At 47.0% G+C, this 19956-nt stretch overlaps 1 protein-coding gene across 2 annotated transcripts; it reads left to right on the plus strand.

Annotated features, from left to right (window-relative positions):
* Nucleotides 1-658: 658 nt before the first annotated feature.
* On the plus strand, nt 659-18393 carry ERLIN2 (ER lipid raft associated 2). 2 transcript variants are annotated; one of them, XM_049631415.1, is made up of 12 exons: nt 659-740; nt 1936-2057; nt 3576-3657; nt 4860-4906; nt 6821-6882; nt 7038-7163; nt 10996-11069; nt 11229-11287; nt 11818-11909; nt 12714-12803; nt 14480-14559; nt 14952-18393. In XM_049631415.1, exons 2-12 carry the CDS (start codon nt 1951-1953, stop codon nt 15144-15146), a joined length of 1014 nt encoding a protein of 337 aa, XP_049487372.1. In that variant the 5' UTR covers nt 659-740; nt 1936-1950; the 3' UTR covers nt 15147-18393. The 2 variants fall into 2 exon arrangements, with proteins under 2 accessions (XP_049487372.1, XP_049487373.1); XM_049631416.1 differs by lacking the exon at nt 659-740 and adding an exon at nt 775-1020.
* The last annotated feature ends 1563 nt before the right edge of the window (nt 18394-19956 follow it).

The following is a 19956-nucleotide window of genomic DNA, read 5'->3' on the forward strand; positions in this document are numbered from 1 at the left end:
TGTTATAAAGGCAGTTAAGCTCCCGAAGTTGACGGAGCGCAAGGGAGGCTTTCATCCACCGTTACCCCCGCACCACACTGAGCTCAGGATCCTATTTACTAAAACTGGGATAACTCCTTTTTTTGTCTACTGTATGGTGCTGTGGGGACCTCAAAGGCCAAGGCTCCTAGGAAAGCAATTCAAAATAGGGACTGTTTGTTGATGAACGACGTAAAGGTGCTAATCCACGCGTTAAAAGACGTGTTTCATTCACCGGTGCTACAGGAAAGCGCGAGCAGAGGGCTAGAATGGCTGCAACTCGCTGGTACCTGCCCCGAAAAATACACTTGACCTAATGGCAGGGCTGGGGGGGAGGGGGGGCGGGGGGGAATCCAGGGCAAATTCCAAAGTCAAAACCTCGGAAAGCTACACGCTCAGTCACTCAGCACCCGCCGCTACTAGCTTCCTCTCGCTCGTCACTCTCCAGGCGCTCCGCACCGTCCCCGCCCTGGAAACCCTAACCAGAGGTCCCAACGGGCCGGACCAAGCCGAGGGCGCCCCCTGGCGCCCACGCGCGGACAACGAACTCGGGGAGCGCGGGGGCGGGGCTGACAAGCTAAGAAGGCGGGAGTCTTCTCGCGTGAACTAAAGGCGTCATCGAGGCGACGGACCCGGAAGGAAGTAGCGTGTGGAGGGGCGTGGCGGTTTCTACGGTTGCACGGGGGTTCGGACGAGTACGGAGCGCCTGGAGGGACAGCCTGGTACGCGGCCCCCGCCCCTTAGTGTGCGCGCTGGGCCTGTTTGAGGCTCCCGGCCCGAGCTGATCAGCCGTTCTCCCGGGCTCGAACCCCAGCAGCCTCTCTCCCTCAGGAGCTAGAAAGCAACCCCTTTCTGTTTCGTCCCTTCCCCCTCAGCCCCAGGGCGCTTGGGACGCGCGACCCTCTCTCGGAAGAGGGCTGGGAAGGGGCGCGATTTGGGAGCGGGAAGGAGGGCATTTGCAGAAAGGACGCAGCTGCAGATCGGTAGCTGGAGTCCGCTACGGTAAAATAAGCGCCTTGCAGATGTCTGAGCCCTAGCTAGCTATGTTAGTCCTGGGAGGCAGAATCCACGCCCTGCACGGGTGGGCCCGGGCACGCCTGTGAACTTTGCTGTCAGTTACTATCGTTTTTCCAGATCCTTCGGTGTTCAGAAAATGAGTCTCTAGATGCCAGCTCTTTCTCATCCTGGTGCCTGGACCCAATTGGACCCAGGAGCCCAGTCTTCCCACCCTTGGGAACCCTCTTTCTTCTCTAACCGTGGGGCTTGGGGACCTGTCGGGTGCAAAGTGCCAGTCAAGTGTATGGGAGGGAGTGTAGAGCCCTCCCCCATTTAGATCCAAAGGAATAACTGGGAAGGTGGACGAAAAGCCAGAGAATCCCATCATGGAATTCTGCTCACATGCTGTGTCTGTCGCTCCAGCATCTGGAAAGACTAAATAATGGTTTCTTTTGAAATGGCAGGCAATTAGGACTGGGAGGCTCTGACCAGAATTACATAGCCACAACTGCCTGTCATTTGACATCCTCTGTAATTTGGGCAACATACTGCAGCTGCCTCTCTTCCCTTTTACTAGCGTGAGTGGCTCCCGTGACAGCACATTCGTGTTCACAGGAAGAGAAGGCTGTGTTCTGAACGCTGCCCAATTGGCACTGGTTCTCTCTTGGGGCCCGGCTGTATCTGGAGCCACTGCCTCTCCAGCGAGGTGGGGAGTATAATTCCACAGCTAAGGAAGGAGTGGGAATGTTGCCTGAGAACAGGGATGAAGAGAGTTGTAGATCTAGCCTTGTGTTCATACTACAGCAGGCTGGATAGGAGCCACTTGCAGGGAGCCCAGCTTAGTAAGGTGCTCTCTCTGCTTGTCATGGCTTTTCTCCTGCATGTCGGACCACACACATTTTCTTGCATCTTTTTCCCTAGGATAAAGGCTCACTGATGGCTCAGTTGGGAGCAGTTGTGGCTGTGGCTTCCAGTTTCTTTTGTGCGTCTCTTTTCTCAGCTGTGCACAAGATAGAAGAGGGACATATTGGGGTGTATTACAGGTAAGGAAGGGACAGGGAGAAGCTTGCAACTTCCTGTTAAATGACTTTCTTTCCTACTCACTGTCTAGCAGATTCTGTTGAATATCTGTGTACATTGAATAGAGGAATCTTTTAGACTGAGCTGTTGTGTCAGTGACCAGGGGAGGGGGACATATACACACACGCTTATATACATACATAAATGTAAATATAAAACTTAGTAGTCTCAAGTTGATGCTGTGGATGGTGAATGATAAATGTGTATAGAGGTTTAGAGTTAAAATCCACAGGAAACCAGTGCTTGCAGGTTATCTCTGAAACCTCGTTTTCTCATATCCCCCTCCCGGCATCTTGGTGCCACAAGGTTACCTCCGATGAGCACCAGTTCTTGATGGCAACTTGAGCTAGCCTGATCTGCCAGTTTGTACCCACTCTTTAAAATTAACGTTTCAGGCAAAATGAGAAATCCTGCAGATTGATACATAACCATTCGGGCAAGCGCTAGGATAGTGGTTCTTACAAGAAAGCTCCATTGGGTAGCTGTTTTATTGCTCTTTTTAAAAAATATAATAATGTATTTTTTTCCTTCATAATATAAAGCAAAGAAGCACTTACAAATCTTGGGTTGCTTTCCTTTCAGTAACCTCCATGACCAGGTTTTTTGCTTTAAGTCTTTATGAACTCCTTCTTATATATGCTCAAGATGCCTATTCCTGGATTGCTGATAGCAAGTTCTAAAAGTCTCGTTGGGATCCACTCTCCCCTTTATTTCTCCCCACCTTCTGCTTATGTGTCCCCCCAAAAAGGCTTTTAACTTTGTTACCCTTTACATACAACTTGGTTATAAAGTAATGCTACTGCCTGGAAAATATTTGTAAATGATTTTTTAAAATTTTTTTAACATTTTTATTTATTTTTGAGAGTTAGAGACAGAGTGTGGTGGGGGGTGTGTGGGGCAGGGGCAGAGAGAGAGGGAGACACAGAATCCAAAGCAGGCTCCAGGCTCTGAGCTGTCAGCACAGAGCCCGACACAGGGCTCAAACACACGAACCGTGACATCATGACCTGAGCCAAAGCCGGATGCTTAACCGACAGAGCCACCCAGGTGCCCCTTGTTTGTAAATGATTTTTAAAGCATTTCTTAAAATTATTCTTTTGATTGTTCATGTCACTGGGATCCAGCATTAGTGCAGTTAATTGATAAATGTGTTACTGGACTTAACTGCCCTCCTGGATTGCCACAAGCTCAACAGATATGACAAAGACAGAGTTCCTCTTACGTTAAGTATTGCCAGGGATTCTGCCGTCTTTATTCCACTTTGCCCATGTGCCTATTTTTCTTGCCACAAAAGCATAAATAATGGTTTTATGTTTTACCATCAAACTTCCTAGAATATTAGGGTCGAGTTGAGAGGAAGGGGTCTGTGGACATGGCTGAGACACGTGGCACTCTATATGAAACGTTTATGGGGCCAGTGCAAATAGTATTGATGTAATAGATACCTCTTGCTAAACTGCCTCTCTCTTCTTCCTCTGCAGAGGCGGTGCCCTACTGACTTCCACCAGTGGCCCTGGTTTCCATCTCATGCTCCCTTTCATCACATCATATAAGTCTGTGCAGGTATACTTGGCTTATGGGGTATGTTTGGACCACTGCAGATTTGGGATGTTGACAAATGCGTGATTGTAATTACTTACCATTAGGTCAGTATAATGCCTTTCCAAGGAATCTCATACACACACACACACACACACACACACAAACATACACACAAACGCGTACACACACACATATATATGTGTATACATACATACGTACGTGTGTATGTATATATATGCACATGTTTATATACACGTATGCATATATGCATGTATATGTGTACATATATGTATATGTGTATGTATATATATCTAATGGAGAATGAGGCTCCATGAACCATGTACTCTAGAGCTTTATTTGGTTGTTGAAATAGCTGGATGGGGTCATTGCCTTGGCCCAGCAGCCCCAGCTGGGAATTATTTCTTCACTTCAAGGTAAAACCAAAGAAGAATATGTTCTGGATGTATAGAAGGAAAAGTAGGGTGCGTGTGTCTGTGTGTTTTAAATCACAGGCTACCAAGATAAATAGAAATAAAACATAGTAAATTTGCTGGTTCTTACTTGAAATTCATAGATGTGAACATAATTTGGTTGGGGTGGGAGGAGTTGGACTCAGTGAAGGGAAATGACATCTAAGTAGAAGTAGGATTAGTTATGACAGATCTAAAAGCCTGGCTAAGTTAGACTAGCCATCTTTGAAGTATGTCCAGCTAAGAGGAATAAGATTTAGAGAATGACTTTAAAACTAACCCAGGAAAATATCCCAGGATACCTCCTCAGCATTCTCCCTGTACATCACTTCTGCTATTTCCTCTGCTCGATGGTTTCTAGAGTGCATTTGTGCACATGACCTCACGAGTCTTACAATAAGGCTGAGAATGGGCTGAGCCAAATAAAGAATCCGCTGTTTCAAGACTGGTAAAGGAAGAGACAGAGATAAACACAGGTCTTAGGACTCCTAATGCAGGGTCTTTTTTACTAAGTCATTACTAAGCTCATCTGTATGGTGATTCACTTACAGTGAAGTGGGGGGAGGTGGGTAGGTACCTTTGTTTGGGTGTCACACCCTATAAGTAAGGAGGATTAGGTGAAACATTCATGTTTAACAAGAGCAAAGCTCATCCCAGATAACTTCAAGGACCAGGCCATTTGGGATTCTAAAATGCAGTTACTTTGCTTGTCACTGCCCATTTTACAGCATTTTATGTCTCCTCCATTTCTAGACCACACTGCAGACAGATGAGGTGAAGAACGTGCCTTGCGGGACTAGGTAAGGGCCCCAGGATAAAGCAGTTACACCTGCAGCAACAGAAGGGCTGTCTGGCTGACTGCAGCAAGAGATAGCGAAAAGGGATGCATTCCTTCCTGGTAGTTTTACCAAGTTCCCCACCTCCTAGCTCCCTAGGCTCCAATTTGACTAGGCGGTGCAGTGCATCGGGGAAAATCATGGGAGGTAGACAGATTTGGGAGAGCCTGGAATGCTGTGATAAGTTTGGACTTTTTCTGTTACAAGTGAAGATCCACTAAAGGCCTTCAGCAGGCAAATGACCCGATACAAGAAGATAGGTTTTGTATAACCAGCTATGGAGAATGTTTTAAAGGTAGGGGGAGGGGCGCCTGGGTGGCTCAGTCAGTTAAGCGTCAGGCTTCGACTCAGGTCATGATCTTACAGTTCGTGAGTTCAAGCCCCACATCAGGCTCTGTGCTGACAGCTCAGCGCCTGCAGCCTGCTTCGGATTCTGTGTCTCCCTCTCTCTGGAGCCTGCTTCGGATTCTGTGTCTCCCTCTCTCTCTGCTCCTCCTCCGCTTGCAGTCTCCCTGTGTCAAAAATAAATAAACATTTAAAAAAATAATAAAAAATAAATAAAAATGTAGGGGAGACCTCAGGGTCTGGCGATCCAAACAGAACACTGCTCTAGTGGTCCGCTTGGAAAGTAAAGGAGATCTAAACTGGACAGGGTGACAAACACCACCACAAGGAAACATGGGAGCAAATCCAGAATTAGGGCATCTCACGGGATAATGGGCCTGATCTCATCACAAGGAGGAGCTTTGGGTTGAAAAGGAGACTTAAAAGACATAAATGTGGTGGATGGTGAGCCTTGATTAGAACCTGGTTCAAAAATACCAGCTATGAAAGACAGAGGCCTGGATTCGTCAGCTCGGGCTGCTATAACACAGTGCCACAGACTGGGTGGAAACTGGTGAAGCCTCTCTTCCTCGCTTGCATATGGTGGCTTTGCTGTGTGCTCACACGGCCTTTCCTCTGTACATGCAGAGAAAAAGATGTTTGGTGGCTGCCTTTTTTCGTTTACCACTCTAATTGGGTGAGCGCCCCACCCCTAAGCCCTCATAACCTTAATTACCACCTGAAAGGCCATCTCTCAATACAGTCACCTGGGGGTTTTGGAGTTTACACTTATGGCTTTTTGGAGGGCACACACTTCAGTCCACAACAGGATCAAGTGAGGAAATTGGAATAAGGACTAGGTATCAGAGGCTGTTAAGGGATTCTTGCTAATTTTCTTACGTTTGGGGATGGAGTTAGGACTACATAGGAGAATGTCATTACTCCTAGGTGAGTGTTGCTTACTAAAGTATGAAGGGGTAAAGAGTATCATGACTGCAACGTTGAAATGTTCAGCATAAAAAAGATCAATCAAGAAGGTAAAATGTTAACAGTTGTTAAGTTTAGTGTTCGTGTATGGCCGTTAGTTGTACTATTCTTTTCACCGTTCCTGTATACCCAAAATTGTTTATAAAAACGAATATTTGCAGGGAAAGGGAAGGGCTGAACCAAAGTGAGGGTGGAGACCATGAGAAATGGTGACCGGAAAATCCCACTGTGACCTTTAAGTTCTGAGAACACCTTGACTTTTCCCTGCAATTGATTGCTTCAGTCAAAAGGCATGGCAGATTCAAAAGATACAGACTATTCTTTTTCTTACTGGTACCCCCAAAAGTTTCATTTTTCTCCGTCTGGAGATATTTTTAGGAGGTGTGATTTCTTGGGAGACTGTGTTCTTGCTCCAAACTTGGAAGATTCCTACTTGGAGATCCCTCCTGCCTTCTGACCTCCCTCGAACTCTTTCCTGCTGAGTCACACTTCTTACGCCATCGCCCTGGGACTGCACTGTGTTCCAGAGCCTACTGGTGACTTCTCTGTCCCTTCTTCCTCCAACAGTGGTGGTGTAATGATCTACTTTGACAGAATTGAAGTGGTAAACTTCTTGGTCCCAAACGCAGGTACGTTTTTCCAGTTTCCCTTCTCCACCGGCTTACTTTGCCCAGCATGTCCCCCCGCGCGCCCCCCCACCACCAGGGTCTGCTGCAGCACATCAGGCAGTGGTGGGGGGGGGGGGCTGCCTTTTCTTACCTTGCAATCCCACCCTCCCTCCCAGTGTATGACATAGTGAAGAACTACACTGCTGACTACGACAAGGCCCTCATCTTCAACAAGATCCACCACGAACTGAACCAGTTCTGCAGCGTGCATACGCTTCAGGAGGTCTACATCGAGCTCTTTGGTAAGGAAGCCTCTTCTGGCCATGGTATGCCTTGGCAGCTGTTCCCCCCACCACCGACTTCCGAGCCACCGTAGGGCAGGATGGGTACGGGTGGACAGGAAGTGCAAGCCCAGTGCTCAGGAACCGGTCTGTGCTGATAGAAGCAGAAGGTCAAGAAGACAGGTGAAGTTTGGGCACACAGATGACAGTGGACTGGAGGCCTCCTGGTTCACATCAGGACTGGAATGGTAGTCCCTAAAACACCTGCTGTCCCTAAAACACCCTTCTGTAATAAGACAGGGTCAGTTCTCAAGAACCTGAGAGAGTATCCAACCCAGCAGCCTCATTTTCAGATAAGGGTACTGAGTGAGGCTCAAAGAGACAAATGGCAGGGCTGAAGCTAGAACTCTCGCTTCACCTTGCTTCCCACCACACCACACCGAATGCAGGGAAGCCAGGAAAGGCGAGGAGGACGGCAGGAGTCGCATTTAATTCTGGAAGGGGGACAAGGACCATAGCTACTTAAAGTTCCCAGAGCTTTGTGGTGGTGGGTCTTTTTAACCCTATACCTGTAGGGATGAATAGGAGAATCCTTAAAAGAATCCACGTACTTAAGTGGATACCTTTTGTCCTCTTTAGCCACCAAAATAAACATAGTGTGACTTTAGCAGCAAGGGAGGGAAACAGTTCAGTAATCCTTAAAGCTCTTTCGCAAGAAGCGTTCTGGTTCAGCTTGCTGCCGGAAGTGTTCTAGTAGCCGGTGCCGAAAGTAAACGATGGTACAGCTAGTCTTGATATGAGGACTAGACAGTGACTTTTCCCAGGAATCTTCCTGAAAAAGGACCGTGCGTGAGGACGTTTCAGAGTAGACAGGGGAGGAGCGCCTGGTGCTGCCGGAGACCGCGATCAGAGCCCCCTGCACACGGTGTTCCAGATTTGGGAAATCGTCAGAGTCACTTTCAATTTTTCTGCAATAGGAAGTGAATCTAAATTCACTTTAGAGGGTTTGGATTCAGCATGCTTTTACAAAAAATGCAGTAAGTTTGCCTTATTTTTTTTTTTTTTTTACCTCAAACTGATTAGCATTTTATAAAATATCATTACTTTCTCTAGAGCCACTGTTTTAGAACTTGTGCCATTAAATGAACATTTTAAAGCATTTGAAACAACAAAAGGCAAAGGGGTCTAATTTCCATGAAGAGAAAATGAAAATGTGACATCATTTTGTGTTAGAAAACTTCTTACTGTCAAGGCGCCTGGCTGGCTAAGTCAGTGGAGCACGTGACTCGATCTCAGGGTCATGGGTTCGGGCCCCACATTGGGGGTAGAGATTACTTAAAAATAAAATCTTCAAGATAAAGTAAAAAGAAAGAAAGAAAACTTACTATCATAGAGATAAACTTAGTAGCTTAGTGAAGCTTCTTTTACAGAGAAGCTCAGAAAATATATTTGCTTTGAAATGTTTTTCTTTTTAAAGTTAAGTCTTGGGGTGCCTGGGTGGCTCAGTTGCTTGAGCATCTGACTTCTGATTTTGGCTCAGCTCATGACCCCAGGGTTGTAGAATCAAGTCCCACGTCAGGATCCATGCTTAGATTCTTAAGATTCTCTCTGTCTCCCTCTGCCCCTCTCCCTTGCTCATGCTCTCTCTCTTTCTCAAAAAATTAATCAATTGATTAGAAAAATTAAGTCTTGGGAGATCACTGTCTTGCTTAGAATCTATTTGCATCTGTAAAAGAGAAATTCATGTCTCAAATCCCACTCGTTAGGCATGGAGGTTTTCTCCTGGTTCTGTCCTCTCAGGACTCACAGCCCTGACTCAGCTTCGTGGCCTAATTCTCATCACTGCTTACCCTGCTGCGTCCTCTCTGCCCACTTTATAAATTTTTTTATGTTTTATTTTTTATATTTGAGAGAGAGACAGAGAGCGAGTAGGGGAGGGGCAGAGAGACAGAGACAGAATCTGAAGCAGGCTCCAGGCTCTGAGCTGTCCGCACAGAGCCCAATGCGGGGCTTGAACTCACAAACCATGAGATCATGACCTGAGCCGAAGTCGGACCCTTAACTGACTGAGCCACCCAGGCACCCCAGTCTGCCCACTTTATAAAAACATTACCTGGTACTTGCTCAGAAGTTGACCTGATTCAACCTCTTTGTGTAATATAACCTAATCAGAATTTATCTGCAGAACTATAATGTGTAAAAAACTTACTAGTATTGCTTTGATAATAAACCACCTTGCAAAATATTTCTTCCAGATTGTCCAGAAAGTTACTAGCCCAGGACCACAGGTGTCCACTAATAAATGACAATGTTATTATTAACCTAGGGAGGGCACAGAACATCTCAAATTTGGTTGATCTATCTAAAATAGAAAATATGAAACGTGATGTTTATCTCCATCTGTCAAATTGTTAAACACATATCAGGTCTGAGGTGCTGCCTTTGGGGCATTTCTCCCTCACGCTGACAGGCTCATGAGAGCATATCCAGTCCATAGAAATGTTAAAATTCCTTGCTGACTGATATGACAGCTGAAGAAAGTGCCATTTTAGACCTAAAAATTAAAGCATAGTGACCAAACAGGTTTATTAGTTTGACTGCTAACTCGCTTGAGCACATCACTGAACCTCCATGGGCCTCCATTTGGGCATCTGTTAAAGGCATTTGCTGTTCCTCAGTGGCTCCTCTTTGGGCACAGGTGACCAAGAACGGCTACTTCAAGCAGGTGACAGCTGACAGTAATAAGAGAGGTGATTCAGTTCCGATGTCCCAGCCAGATTTCGAGGTTTCATGGAGTCTTCTCAGGGCCTTGCAGGGTCTTATAGAAGACCTAGGGAGGGTGGTCGGGGGGGGGAGGGCCAGGAAGAGAAGCCCCAGGCCAGAGAGGGCAGCTGTGGCCCCGCACAGTCACAGCCAGAAGGGGCAACCAGTTAGAGCTCTTCCTAAACTTCCCTATGAAACGACTCCCATGTGAATTCTGACAGAGCAATCAGGGCCAAAGCAAACGACACATCAGAGGACTTGGGCTCATTTCCAGAACCGTAAATTTTCATTTTCCCCTTGTGTTATTTGATGGGAGTTCTTAATGGAAATAGTCTTCCCTGGGGCTTTCCTTGACGTCAGAGTCTGTTTTTCTGGTAGAAACTTCTAAAATTACCAGATTTAATGTGCTTGGCTCCCTTCGAAATACCTAACACAGCCACTCCACCTTCCTTCCTCTTGAAAATGGGGGCCCGCCCTCTGTTTCGCTGCTGTTGTCTAGGGGAAGGCTGCTGCCTGACTCAAGAAATGTGCTAGAATTGTTGTTTGTACTTGTTCTTTTGAAAGCTCAGTTTCCTTTTGGGCAAGGTTGATATTTTCAACAGCCTCGGTGATTTTATCTGGAGGCCACAGGAAAAGGACACTCTCCCATCTAGCTTATGTAGAGGGGCCGCACAGGGATGTCACTTTGAAAGATGGGTGGCGGGGGACGCCTGGGTGGCTTAGTCATTTAAGCATCTGACTTCAGCTCAGGTCACGATCTTCTGGTTCATGAGTTCAAGTTCCATGTCTGGCTCTGTGCTGACAGCTCAGAGCCTGGAGTCTGCTTCAGATTCTGTGTCTCCCTCTCTCTCTGCCCCTCCCCCCGCTCGTGCTCTGTCTCTCTCTCAAAAATAAATAAACATTAAAAATTTTTTAAAAACAAGAAAGACGTGCAGGGTATCTTTAGATTTCTGGGCTCTGCCTTGGAAAGACCTTTGGCCTGTCAGGTGCATTCTTGAGCTGGCGTGTTAGTTTGTACTCTGCCCTCACACTTTCCTCCACCCTGCCTAAAAAACGTAACAACAACGTTTTCGGTCTTTCTTGATTCCAGATCAGATTGATGAAAATCTCAAGCTGGCTTTGCAACAGGACCTGACCTCCATGGCCCCCGGGCTCGTCATCCAAGTAAGCATGGCCACTGTGGGACACCCCCTGGTAAAGGTGTATCCCCCACTCTTCCAAGGGATGTCCTTCTTGTGCAAGCAGATCAAGGGCTAGTGACAGCTGCTCGGGTCCCTCACCACCCTCACCTTCCCATCAGGTGCTATTTTTATCCTTCCCCAGGCCGTGCGGGTGACAAAGCCCAATATACCCGAGGCGATCCGCAGAAACTACGAGTTGATGTGAGTATTCCCTCTGCCCAACCTGTACCCCCCACTCTGTCCCACACCCCTCACCTCATCCCATCCCAGAGTTAACCCGTGCCACGCGTTTCTTCCCCTCCTTGAGTATTCGGCACAGCCCGCTGCACTGTAAGGTGGGGCGGGTGTGTCACAACAGTCACCTGGGCTCCGGAGAAGCCCTTTCAAGCAGTGATGCTTTGAAAAGGGCCAGGGGGCATTGTTTGTGCTTCATGGCTCGTGCCAAAGAAGATGGGAGGAAGAGGCGGTTCAGTGGGCAGGCAGGTGCATTTTACCTAAGTAAATTATGCTTTACTTCTCACAAATGAGTTATTTGGGAGGAGAAAGAGAGCCGCATTACTGCCTGCAACAGATCTGCTCTTACTTGGGACAGGGAACAGCCTTCCAGGCGAGAGTGAGAAAGCCAGGTTTGCCTCTCCTCAGCAGAAGTTTGGTTCCTCCAGGGGACAGTGAAGTTCCTCGGAAGCGTTTTCTGCAGCCGCCTCACGGCTGCATACTGTTCTTCCCTTCAGGGAAAGCGAGAAGACAAAGCTGCTCATTGCAGCCCAGAAACAGAAGGTGGTGGAGAAGGAAGCTGAGACAGAGCGCAAGAAGGCCCTGATCGGTCTGGATGTGGTTCTGGGATCCCCTCTCAGGGTGGAAGGGCTGGGGAAGGCGGGCAGATGGCGAGGAAGCCTCGGGCGCGGTTAGGTCACACAGTCCTGCAAACCCTGGCCGCGCACAGGAGCGGCACTTGTACTCCCGGAAGCGATACTGAAATTGTCAGATGGTGGGCAGGGCCGGTGAGCTTTGAGTCTCCCCCTATCTCTGAAATGAAAGGATCCCTTCCTAGTTAATTCTTAATCGATAATAGTAGTAGCTAATACTTCTCAAGCACCTACCATGAGCCGTGCACTTTTCTAAGCACTTACATGTGACTCGTCTCCTCACAAGCACGAAGGGACTAACTAACGTGCCCAGTGTCATATGGCAAGTAAGTGGTGGAAATGGGGTTCACCCGCAGAGACCCTGGCCAGAACCCGGCTCCTAACCTCTGCACTAGATCATCAACGACTACTGACTGCTTCCCAGAGTGAAGTGGCAGGAAGAACCTTTTTAGACACTACCGTATTCCTTAAAATACTCTTTTGGGAGAAACACCCCTGTGACTTAGGAGAGAGGTTGGGACTCATTCCTCGCTTTCGTGGGAGGGCCCAGGTCTCCCGGCTGACTGTCTCATGCCGATGTCGGGGTACTGCACTCACGGGTGCAGTCCACACGTGCCCACCGTGGTCACCCTCTGGGGCCCTCCCTCTGAACACATCCGCATCCCCGCATCAGGGACTCTGATCACAGGAAGGGTGGGATTTAGTCTAGCCTGTGAGATATCCATAGTGCTCTAAGCCTTTTCTCAACATCGTCACTACAGAGGCAGAAAAAGTGGCTCAGGTGGCAGAAATCACCTATGGGCAGAAGGTGATGGAGAAGGAGACCGAGAAAAAGATTTCGGAAATTGAAGGTGAGCAAAGCTGAAATGAGTGCCTGAGTTTTCCTCATGCCCCACTGTGTGGCTGGGTGGGGGTGGGGTCGGGAGAGCCCTTTTCCTTGGCTCTTTAACCTTTGTTCTAAGATGTCCGGATTTCTTTGGAAAATTCCTTTTTCACTGTGCTTTGACTCAAGTTTGGGGGAAATTTGGGCCAGGCTGGCATACGTTTTCCACTTCAGAGAGCGTTCACTGATTCAACAAATGTCCATGTAGTGCTGTTAGGTGCTCTCGGGTGAGGAGTAAGAAAAAGGGAAATTGTGTAAATCCCTGCTGTCTGGCAAGGGTCTCAGTGGCAGTGAACTCAGAGGCTAGGCCAGAACAGCCCCTCCTTGTGCCGTGCCTACCCCCCACAGCTGTGGCTTCTAAGTCTGCTCTCAGTATCCCTATGGTAGATACTGAGGCAGGTCTGAAAAAGACACCTTTTCAGTACCAACAACACTGGAGCTGGAGAAAAGTGTTTTCTTGACTGGCTTTTCTGAATATTATTCACCTTCAGTTCCCTGCCCCTAAGCCCTCAGCTCATTCCCACCACCTGCCCTTTCCTTCACGTGGTGCCTTATATCAAGCAAATTCTAGGACAAAAATAGGACCTCGAGGCCCAGCTTCGAAATGCCATGTCAACTTGTACTCACCATGGGGCTCTCAGGCTTTGCAGGGGCCCAGTGAGGAGCCAGCTGGGATTTTACAGGCCAGCAGTTCCTTGTTAGGGAGCTCTCTGCAAAACAACGCATTTTTATTTCTTATAAAAACATGTCATCAGGTGCTAAGACCACTTGAGTGGGCCCCATGCAGCCAGCGCCCCAGCCAGACTGCACGCTCTTTCCGCCCGGGGCCGTGCTGGGGGTGTGCAGTAAGAACCCACCCACAGGCTGACCTTTCTTCCAGGCTTTTTGCTACAGATACTACACGAGGCTGGCCGCATTCCCAAGGCAAGGGAGCAAGCATCAAAAGTTTTGCATCAGCTTGACAGAAAGCTGGTCTCAGCAGATTAAGGAAGTGTTTTGCTTGCATGGTGGAAGTTTAAATAGGTCTTCATCCAAACAGGTGTTAGTCTGGACCATGGCATGGACTTCTCCTGTTGGGAGTTGTGCCAGCTTAACCAGTGTTAACTAGAATCTTTTTGAAATGGTCAGTGGAAATAAAAGAGAAATGAAGGTGGAGAGGGACCGAGCTGTTTCATGTTCGTGGCATCCAGGTTTAGGGGGAGCCACTTCTGGCTGTCTTTAGAGCCTTCTTTGGGCTCCTCGCACTCTTGCTGTGCAGCACAAGAGGGGTGAAGTGGCACCCCACCCCTGTCTTCCCAGACGCGGAGCGACAAGGACTCAGCCTGTGGACACAGGAAGTGTCCCTTGGCAGCACTTTTCCCGAGACTGCCTTCGTAAGTGTCGCTGGGCATAGCAACAGACGTGCTCAGAGTTGGTCCCCACTATCCGGAGATGACTTCAAAGCATTTTTCACCCATGGTTGATTTTCACAACAACTTATGAAGTAGGAAAAAATGCCTCTTTCCACCATTTCACGGAAGAGGAAACCAAACCACAGAGAGAAAAGAGCAGTCTCCCAAGGTCACAGAGGCAACCAGGGGAACGTCACAGGGCCCAGGGTTCTGGTAACATCTACACTGCAGTTCACTGCGTTCTTGCCCTCAGATGCTGCCTTTCTGGCCCGGGAGAAGGCAAAGGCTGATGCCGAGTGCTACACCGCTATGAAAATCGCTGAAGCAAACAAGGTAAAGCCCAATGCACCTGGTGACAAGAGGGTATATTTGGCTTTGGGCTGATGTGGTTTGAGGGTTTGTGATGTTGGATGGCCACTGCCACCAAAGCCCCTCCTAGCCAGACGTGCTGGCTGCCATGCTGTGTGGGCCTGGTGCTCCCCTGTTCCTTAGCCATGCCTCAATAGAAGCTCAGTTGTCGTGCTAAACCCAGAAACTCCCTAAAACTCCCTTGCAGCTCTGACCTTGGAAATCAGTACCCGTTACTAACAGAACAGTGAGACCAGGAAGGGGTAGGGAAGGCACATTTCTTCGACAAAGACCCTCTCCTTGTGAAAAGTGAAGGGTGCCACCCAGAGTTTTCTTGAATCTGCCTCCACATAGCCGCCTTTCCTTTTTTCTTACAGCTGAAGCTGACCCCTGAGTATTTGCAGCTGATGAAGTACAAAGCCATTGCTTCCAACAGCAAGATTTACTTTGGCAAAGACATCCCGAACATGTTCATGGACTCCGCAGGCGGTCTGGGCAAGCAGTTCGAGGGGCTAGCTGACAAGCTGAGTTTCGATGATGACCCCTTGGAAGCAGACCCTGAGGAGAATTGAAATTTTTGTATACGACCTCAAATGACACTTAAAAGAGATCTTTATTTTTGAATGATGAACCAGGATGCTCCTCCCTCCCACATTACCTGCCTTGACTCTCTCCCACATTCGGTGGTGAAAAAAAAGAAGAAATGGATTTAAATAGATCCCCTCCCTGGGAAGGACGGGAAGGGGTTGATGATTTGGGGTTTTATTCAGGTAAGTGGGTCAGATGACTTCTGTTAAGACTGGGAAACCATGGCTTTGACCTTTGCCCTCTAGACACTAATTTTAGCCCTTTGAAGCAGATTTAAGGAGGGACTCAGTCATTACAGAGTGGGAGAAACATAGGGTGTTGCCTCCAGGTGATCTGATTTCCCTTATTTGGGAAAACGGGGTCCAGTTTTCTCTCCCCTGCCTCCAAGGTGGGAGACACCTGGGGGTGAGGCCCAGCAACTGAGCAAATGTGTGCTTTTGAGTTTGCCAGCAGAGCTGCGGGGGGACAGCTGCAGGGGATGTTGGGCTTTGCTGGCATTTCTCTCGGGGCGTCTGTGAGTCACGTTGGCACGCTTTTCTGGAGTCCTCTTAAGGAAGAACCTGAGCTGTCGGCTCTGCAGACCTTTCTGTCCACTGCCCTCCTTGCCCCAGGGCTCAAAGAGCGGTGGTTTCCAACTACATTCCAGAGTCAGGCTTTGGGCACCACCACACGCTTCTTTTTAAAACTTTTCACCTGTTCTGTGATTTGGTTTTTTCCTCTCACGTCTGTTCATTAATTCCACTTGGCATCAGGAAGACAGGAACAAACAACCCAAGTGTCTTAATAGCTGCTGACGTGGGGTTGTCATCTCTCTCAGCCACCGTGGCACCTGCTTGGCAAACTGCGTATGTTCCTTGAGATCAAGTGTCTTTTCTATTGTGGGGATTCTACCTTGAAGAGCTCCTGTGGGGGAGGAGGACGGTCCCCTGGAAGATCTCCTAGTCATAATGCTTCTAGCTTGTGCTGGCATTAGTCTGACGCAGCGATAAAAAGGGAGCCCATTCTCTAAGTAGCACGTGTTTTTAAATCTAGGGCACTGACAGCCACACAGGGGTCAGACTGAGTGCTAAATCTCCAGAGACAGCGATGGGGGTACATGCCCGAGGCCCTGCCCCGGCCCCTGGGTTGGAAGGGCTGCATCAAAATCTGTTCAAATGTTTGAGTTTGGTTTTAGTTTTGTTTTTGTTTTTCCATTTCTAAGTAGGAAAAATTTGAGTCACTCTGGGAGATTTGGGATGGAGGAGAACAAACATGAAAGGTTTTCTTCTATCCTGAAATGGGGGGTGGGGTGGCGTTCAGCTTATGTAGCCTACGAGTCGTGCACCAGATTGTTAGGTTGTCTCGAGTTAACTTGCAAACACGTTGGTATTCTCCATGACAAGCTCTGGTTGAGAATTCAGCCTTGTTATTAGCCTCCCCCCCTCCCCACACCACCAAAGAAACTACCACTGTACCCCCTCAGCGATACTATGAATGATACTTTCTGGCACAGATCCCCACTTCATTTTTGATCCCATGCCCAGACCTGGTTTATCGAACGGTCCCAAAATTCGGGCCAGCTTGCGCCCAAGTAGCACCAGGCTTGTCTAGGGTCCTGGGAACAATCAGCCTGCTTAGGTAGAAACAAAATGTGAACTCCTCTGAAATGCTGCCCTTCTCTGTTCTTATCTCTGGGACTTAGAATTTTCAAACCACTGGTCCTGGTCACACTTTGTGCAGGCAACCACATGTTCGTGGGAATGATGGGTTTTAATGTGCTCACAGGCGCTTGCAGAAGACAGTCAGTCTCCCGAGGCCAACAGGGTAACCGTCATTAAGATATACTCACCCTCCTCCATTTCGGTGCCATTGATCCCTTGTTAGGAGCAACAGGACACATGACATCCAGCATCCCCAGTTTTCATATTTGTCAGCTCCCCCTACCCTGAGACTTGCCGCCTCAGCCTCAGAAAATGCTACCTTAACAGAACCCAAGGCAAGGATGTCTCAGCCTCTGAACAGTACGTTTGCTCAGGTTCTTAACTTGAAAGTCTCCCTAATACCAACATTCTGTGATAGTTTGTCCCTTGCACTAGATACACTTTAACCACAACAGAGCCTCAGTAAAGTCTGCTGCACCTGCCCCCCTCACTGCTAATGTTGCTTCCTCTTTAAACACAAAGTATAAATGTTGCAGTAGCCCTCGGTTCAAATTCAACGGTTATCTATAACCTGCCTAAATGGTGAAATCATGGAGGTCAGCGGTTTCCTCAGCATGGGACTAACCAGTCTGTCTGTGCGACTTTGTTTCTTTAACACTCACTAGAAAATCCAATCTTAAAACATTTGAGTTCTAAACATGTAAAATGTGACAGCCTACAATTTTGTAGGCAGCAAAGTCATGGCTGCTATTTATTAATGGAACTTCTATCAAAATAAGTAACTGTTTATAAAATTCAGTTTTTGTAGGATTTTCCAAGGAAAAGTCACCTTGGCTGAATGTTTCTCACTAAACTTTACAGAAGTGGTTCATATTCGGTACTGTTTTTAATCACTTTTTTAATATAAGGACAGAATATTTGCAAGGAAGCCAAAGTTTGTTAATAATTTTTATAAGACTAAAATAACATAAATCTGAAGGTAACTGTGGTCATATTAAGTTGAAGGAGGAAAAAAATTGACAATTGTAGCACTATATTGATCCAAAAAAAGTTGTTTTATACATGATCTGTTGTAATTTCTATGGGTGTGTGTATCTTTCAGCATTGATAACTTTGCCATTTACAGAGAGTAAGTAGTGAAAGTAAGATCACCGTATTTACTGACTTCTCTAAGTTTGATTGAAGATAAACCTCCCTCAGTTGAAAATAAACCTGTATCTTGGCTAGTGGCTGCTCTGTGTCCATGAACTTAACCTCTACTTTAGTGCTCAGTAGGATTCTAGCCACAGTTTCTATTGCTTCCTTAGAAAAGAGTTAATAGCCAATCAGTTTGTGTTTGTATTTCCATTTCTGTGTAAGCTGGTAATTGAATAGTCAAACAAACTCTACTTTGAAAGAGCCCCAACAGTTTAATGACCCCCTTTGTAAATGAGAAATGATTCTTGTTATATTAATAACTCTATAAATTATATGCTGGATTAATTGCCTTAGGTTGATAGCTGGAGGAATTGTTTTAGACAACACTAAAGGTGTGAATTTATATCTGAGTTTTATTTTCAGTCTTGCTAAATAAAACAAGTCTTTGTATTTACTTTTTATTTTTTTTAACGTTTATTCATTTTTGAGAGAGACAGAGCACAAGCAGAGGAGGGGAAGAAGAGAGAGAGACACAGAATCCGAGGCAGGCTCCAGGCTCTGAGCTGTCAGCACAGAGCCCGACGCGGGGCTCAAACCCACAAACAGTGAGATCATGACCTGAGCTGAAGTCAGACGCTTAACTGACTGAGCCACTCAGGTGCCCCTGTATTTACTTCTTTGTTAAAGTGAAATTCAGCAATAGCTCATGTTAGGATAGGTGATATAAAGAAATAAAACTAGTGGGGCACGTGGGTGGCTCAATAGGTTGAGAATCTGAGTCTTGATTTTGGCTCAGGTCATGACCCCAGATTCATGATGGGATCAAGGCCCTTCTGGCTCTGCTGAGCATGGAGCCTGCTTAGGATTCATATTTCTCTCTCTCTCTCTCTCTCTCTCTCTCTCTCTCTCTTTCTCTCCCTCCCCCCACCCCCTCACTTGTGCGTGCTTTCTCTCTCTCAAAAGTAAACTTTAAAATATATATATATACATAAATATATTCAGACGAATACCCCCATCATCAATGTGGAAACAGTAAACAACTAACCTGTAAACTTGGCATGATTCTGGGTAGGTGCTGTAGAGGTTGCTGATTTTAAAGAATCCATAGCGGCTGCACTTCCCCAAAGGGCAGAGATTCCTTGAGTTGAGCCAAAACTCATTTTGATATCAATTTAGTGAGAAAGTTACAGTCTCTACTCCGGAAAGCCGCCCAGCCTAAGGCTGCCAAACAAAATACGGGGTGCTCCGTTCAGTCTGAATTTCACATGAACAACTAATAATTTTTAGTGTAAGGATGTCTCAAACACTGCATGAGACACTAAAAAAATATTATTCATATGAAATGCACACTTAACTGGATATCCTATATTTTTATTTGCCAAACTTGGCAACCCTAGCCCAGGCTTTCTGAGTTTTTTTTTTTAATGATGCTCCCAAACTTTTTCTATTGGTTTGAGAGCTGCTACGCAAATACTATGAACTTACAATTGAATAGGTAAGTTAAGAATGTAGTTACTGACGTTAGACTGCCATGATTTAGATCCCTGCTCTACCATTTCTTAGGTGTATGGCCTTAAATTCTTTAACCTCTCTGAGCCTTAGTTTCCTCATCTTTAAAATGGGTTGAGTGGAGGAAATGAAATAATGCACGTGAAGGGGTTAGCCCTGTGCCTACTGTGGGTAAGCACTCAGAAATAACATTTTCAATCATTTGGAAAAACAGGCCTAGGAAGCATACAACCATAAAGTGGGTACCACTATAAGATTACAGACTGCCCGGCACAGAGAGGGAAAGGGGAACAACATGAGAATGCAGCAAACAGTATTAAGAATACAGCTTCTACAGAAATGGCATATGTAAAAAGTAAGCAGGTTTGGTCCTGTGGAGAACTCCCAGTTCTCTGATTTAAAAAGAGTTGAGGTGGGGCACCTGGGTGGCTCGGTCAGTAGTAAGCATCTGACTCTGGCTCATGTCATGATCTCTTGGTTCGTGCATTTGAGCCCCGCTTTGGGCTCT

The sequence above is a fragment of the Panthera uncia genome, chromosome B1 (assembly GCF_023721935.1).
Source record: "Panthera uncia isolate 11264 chromosome B1, Puncia_PCG_1.0, whole genome shotgun sequence".
Lineage (NCBI taxonomy): Eukaryota > Metazoa > Chordata > Mammalia > Carnivora > Felidae > Panthera > Panthera uncia.

Bases quoted from the DNA above. Each gene is read 5' to 3' on its own strand.
- ERLIN2 (XM_049631415.1), top strand. From the start codon at position 1,951: ATGGCTCAGTTGGGAGCAGTTGTGGCTGTGGCTTCCAGTTTCTTTTGT. The intron at 11,070-11,228 runs GTAAGCATGGCC...ATCCTTCCCCAG, and splicing joins CCCCCGGGCTCGTCATCCAA to GCCGTGCGGGTGACAAAGCC. The intron at 11,910-12,713 runs GTCTGGATGTGG...TCGTCACTACAG, and splicing joins GCGCAAGAAGGCCCTGATCG to AGGCAGAAAAAGTGGCTCAG.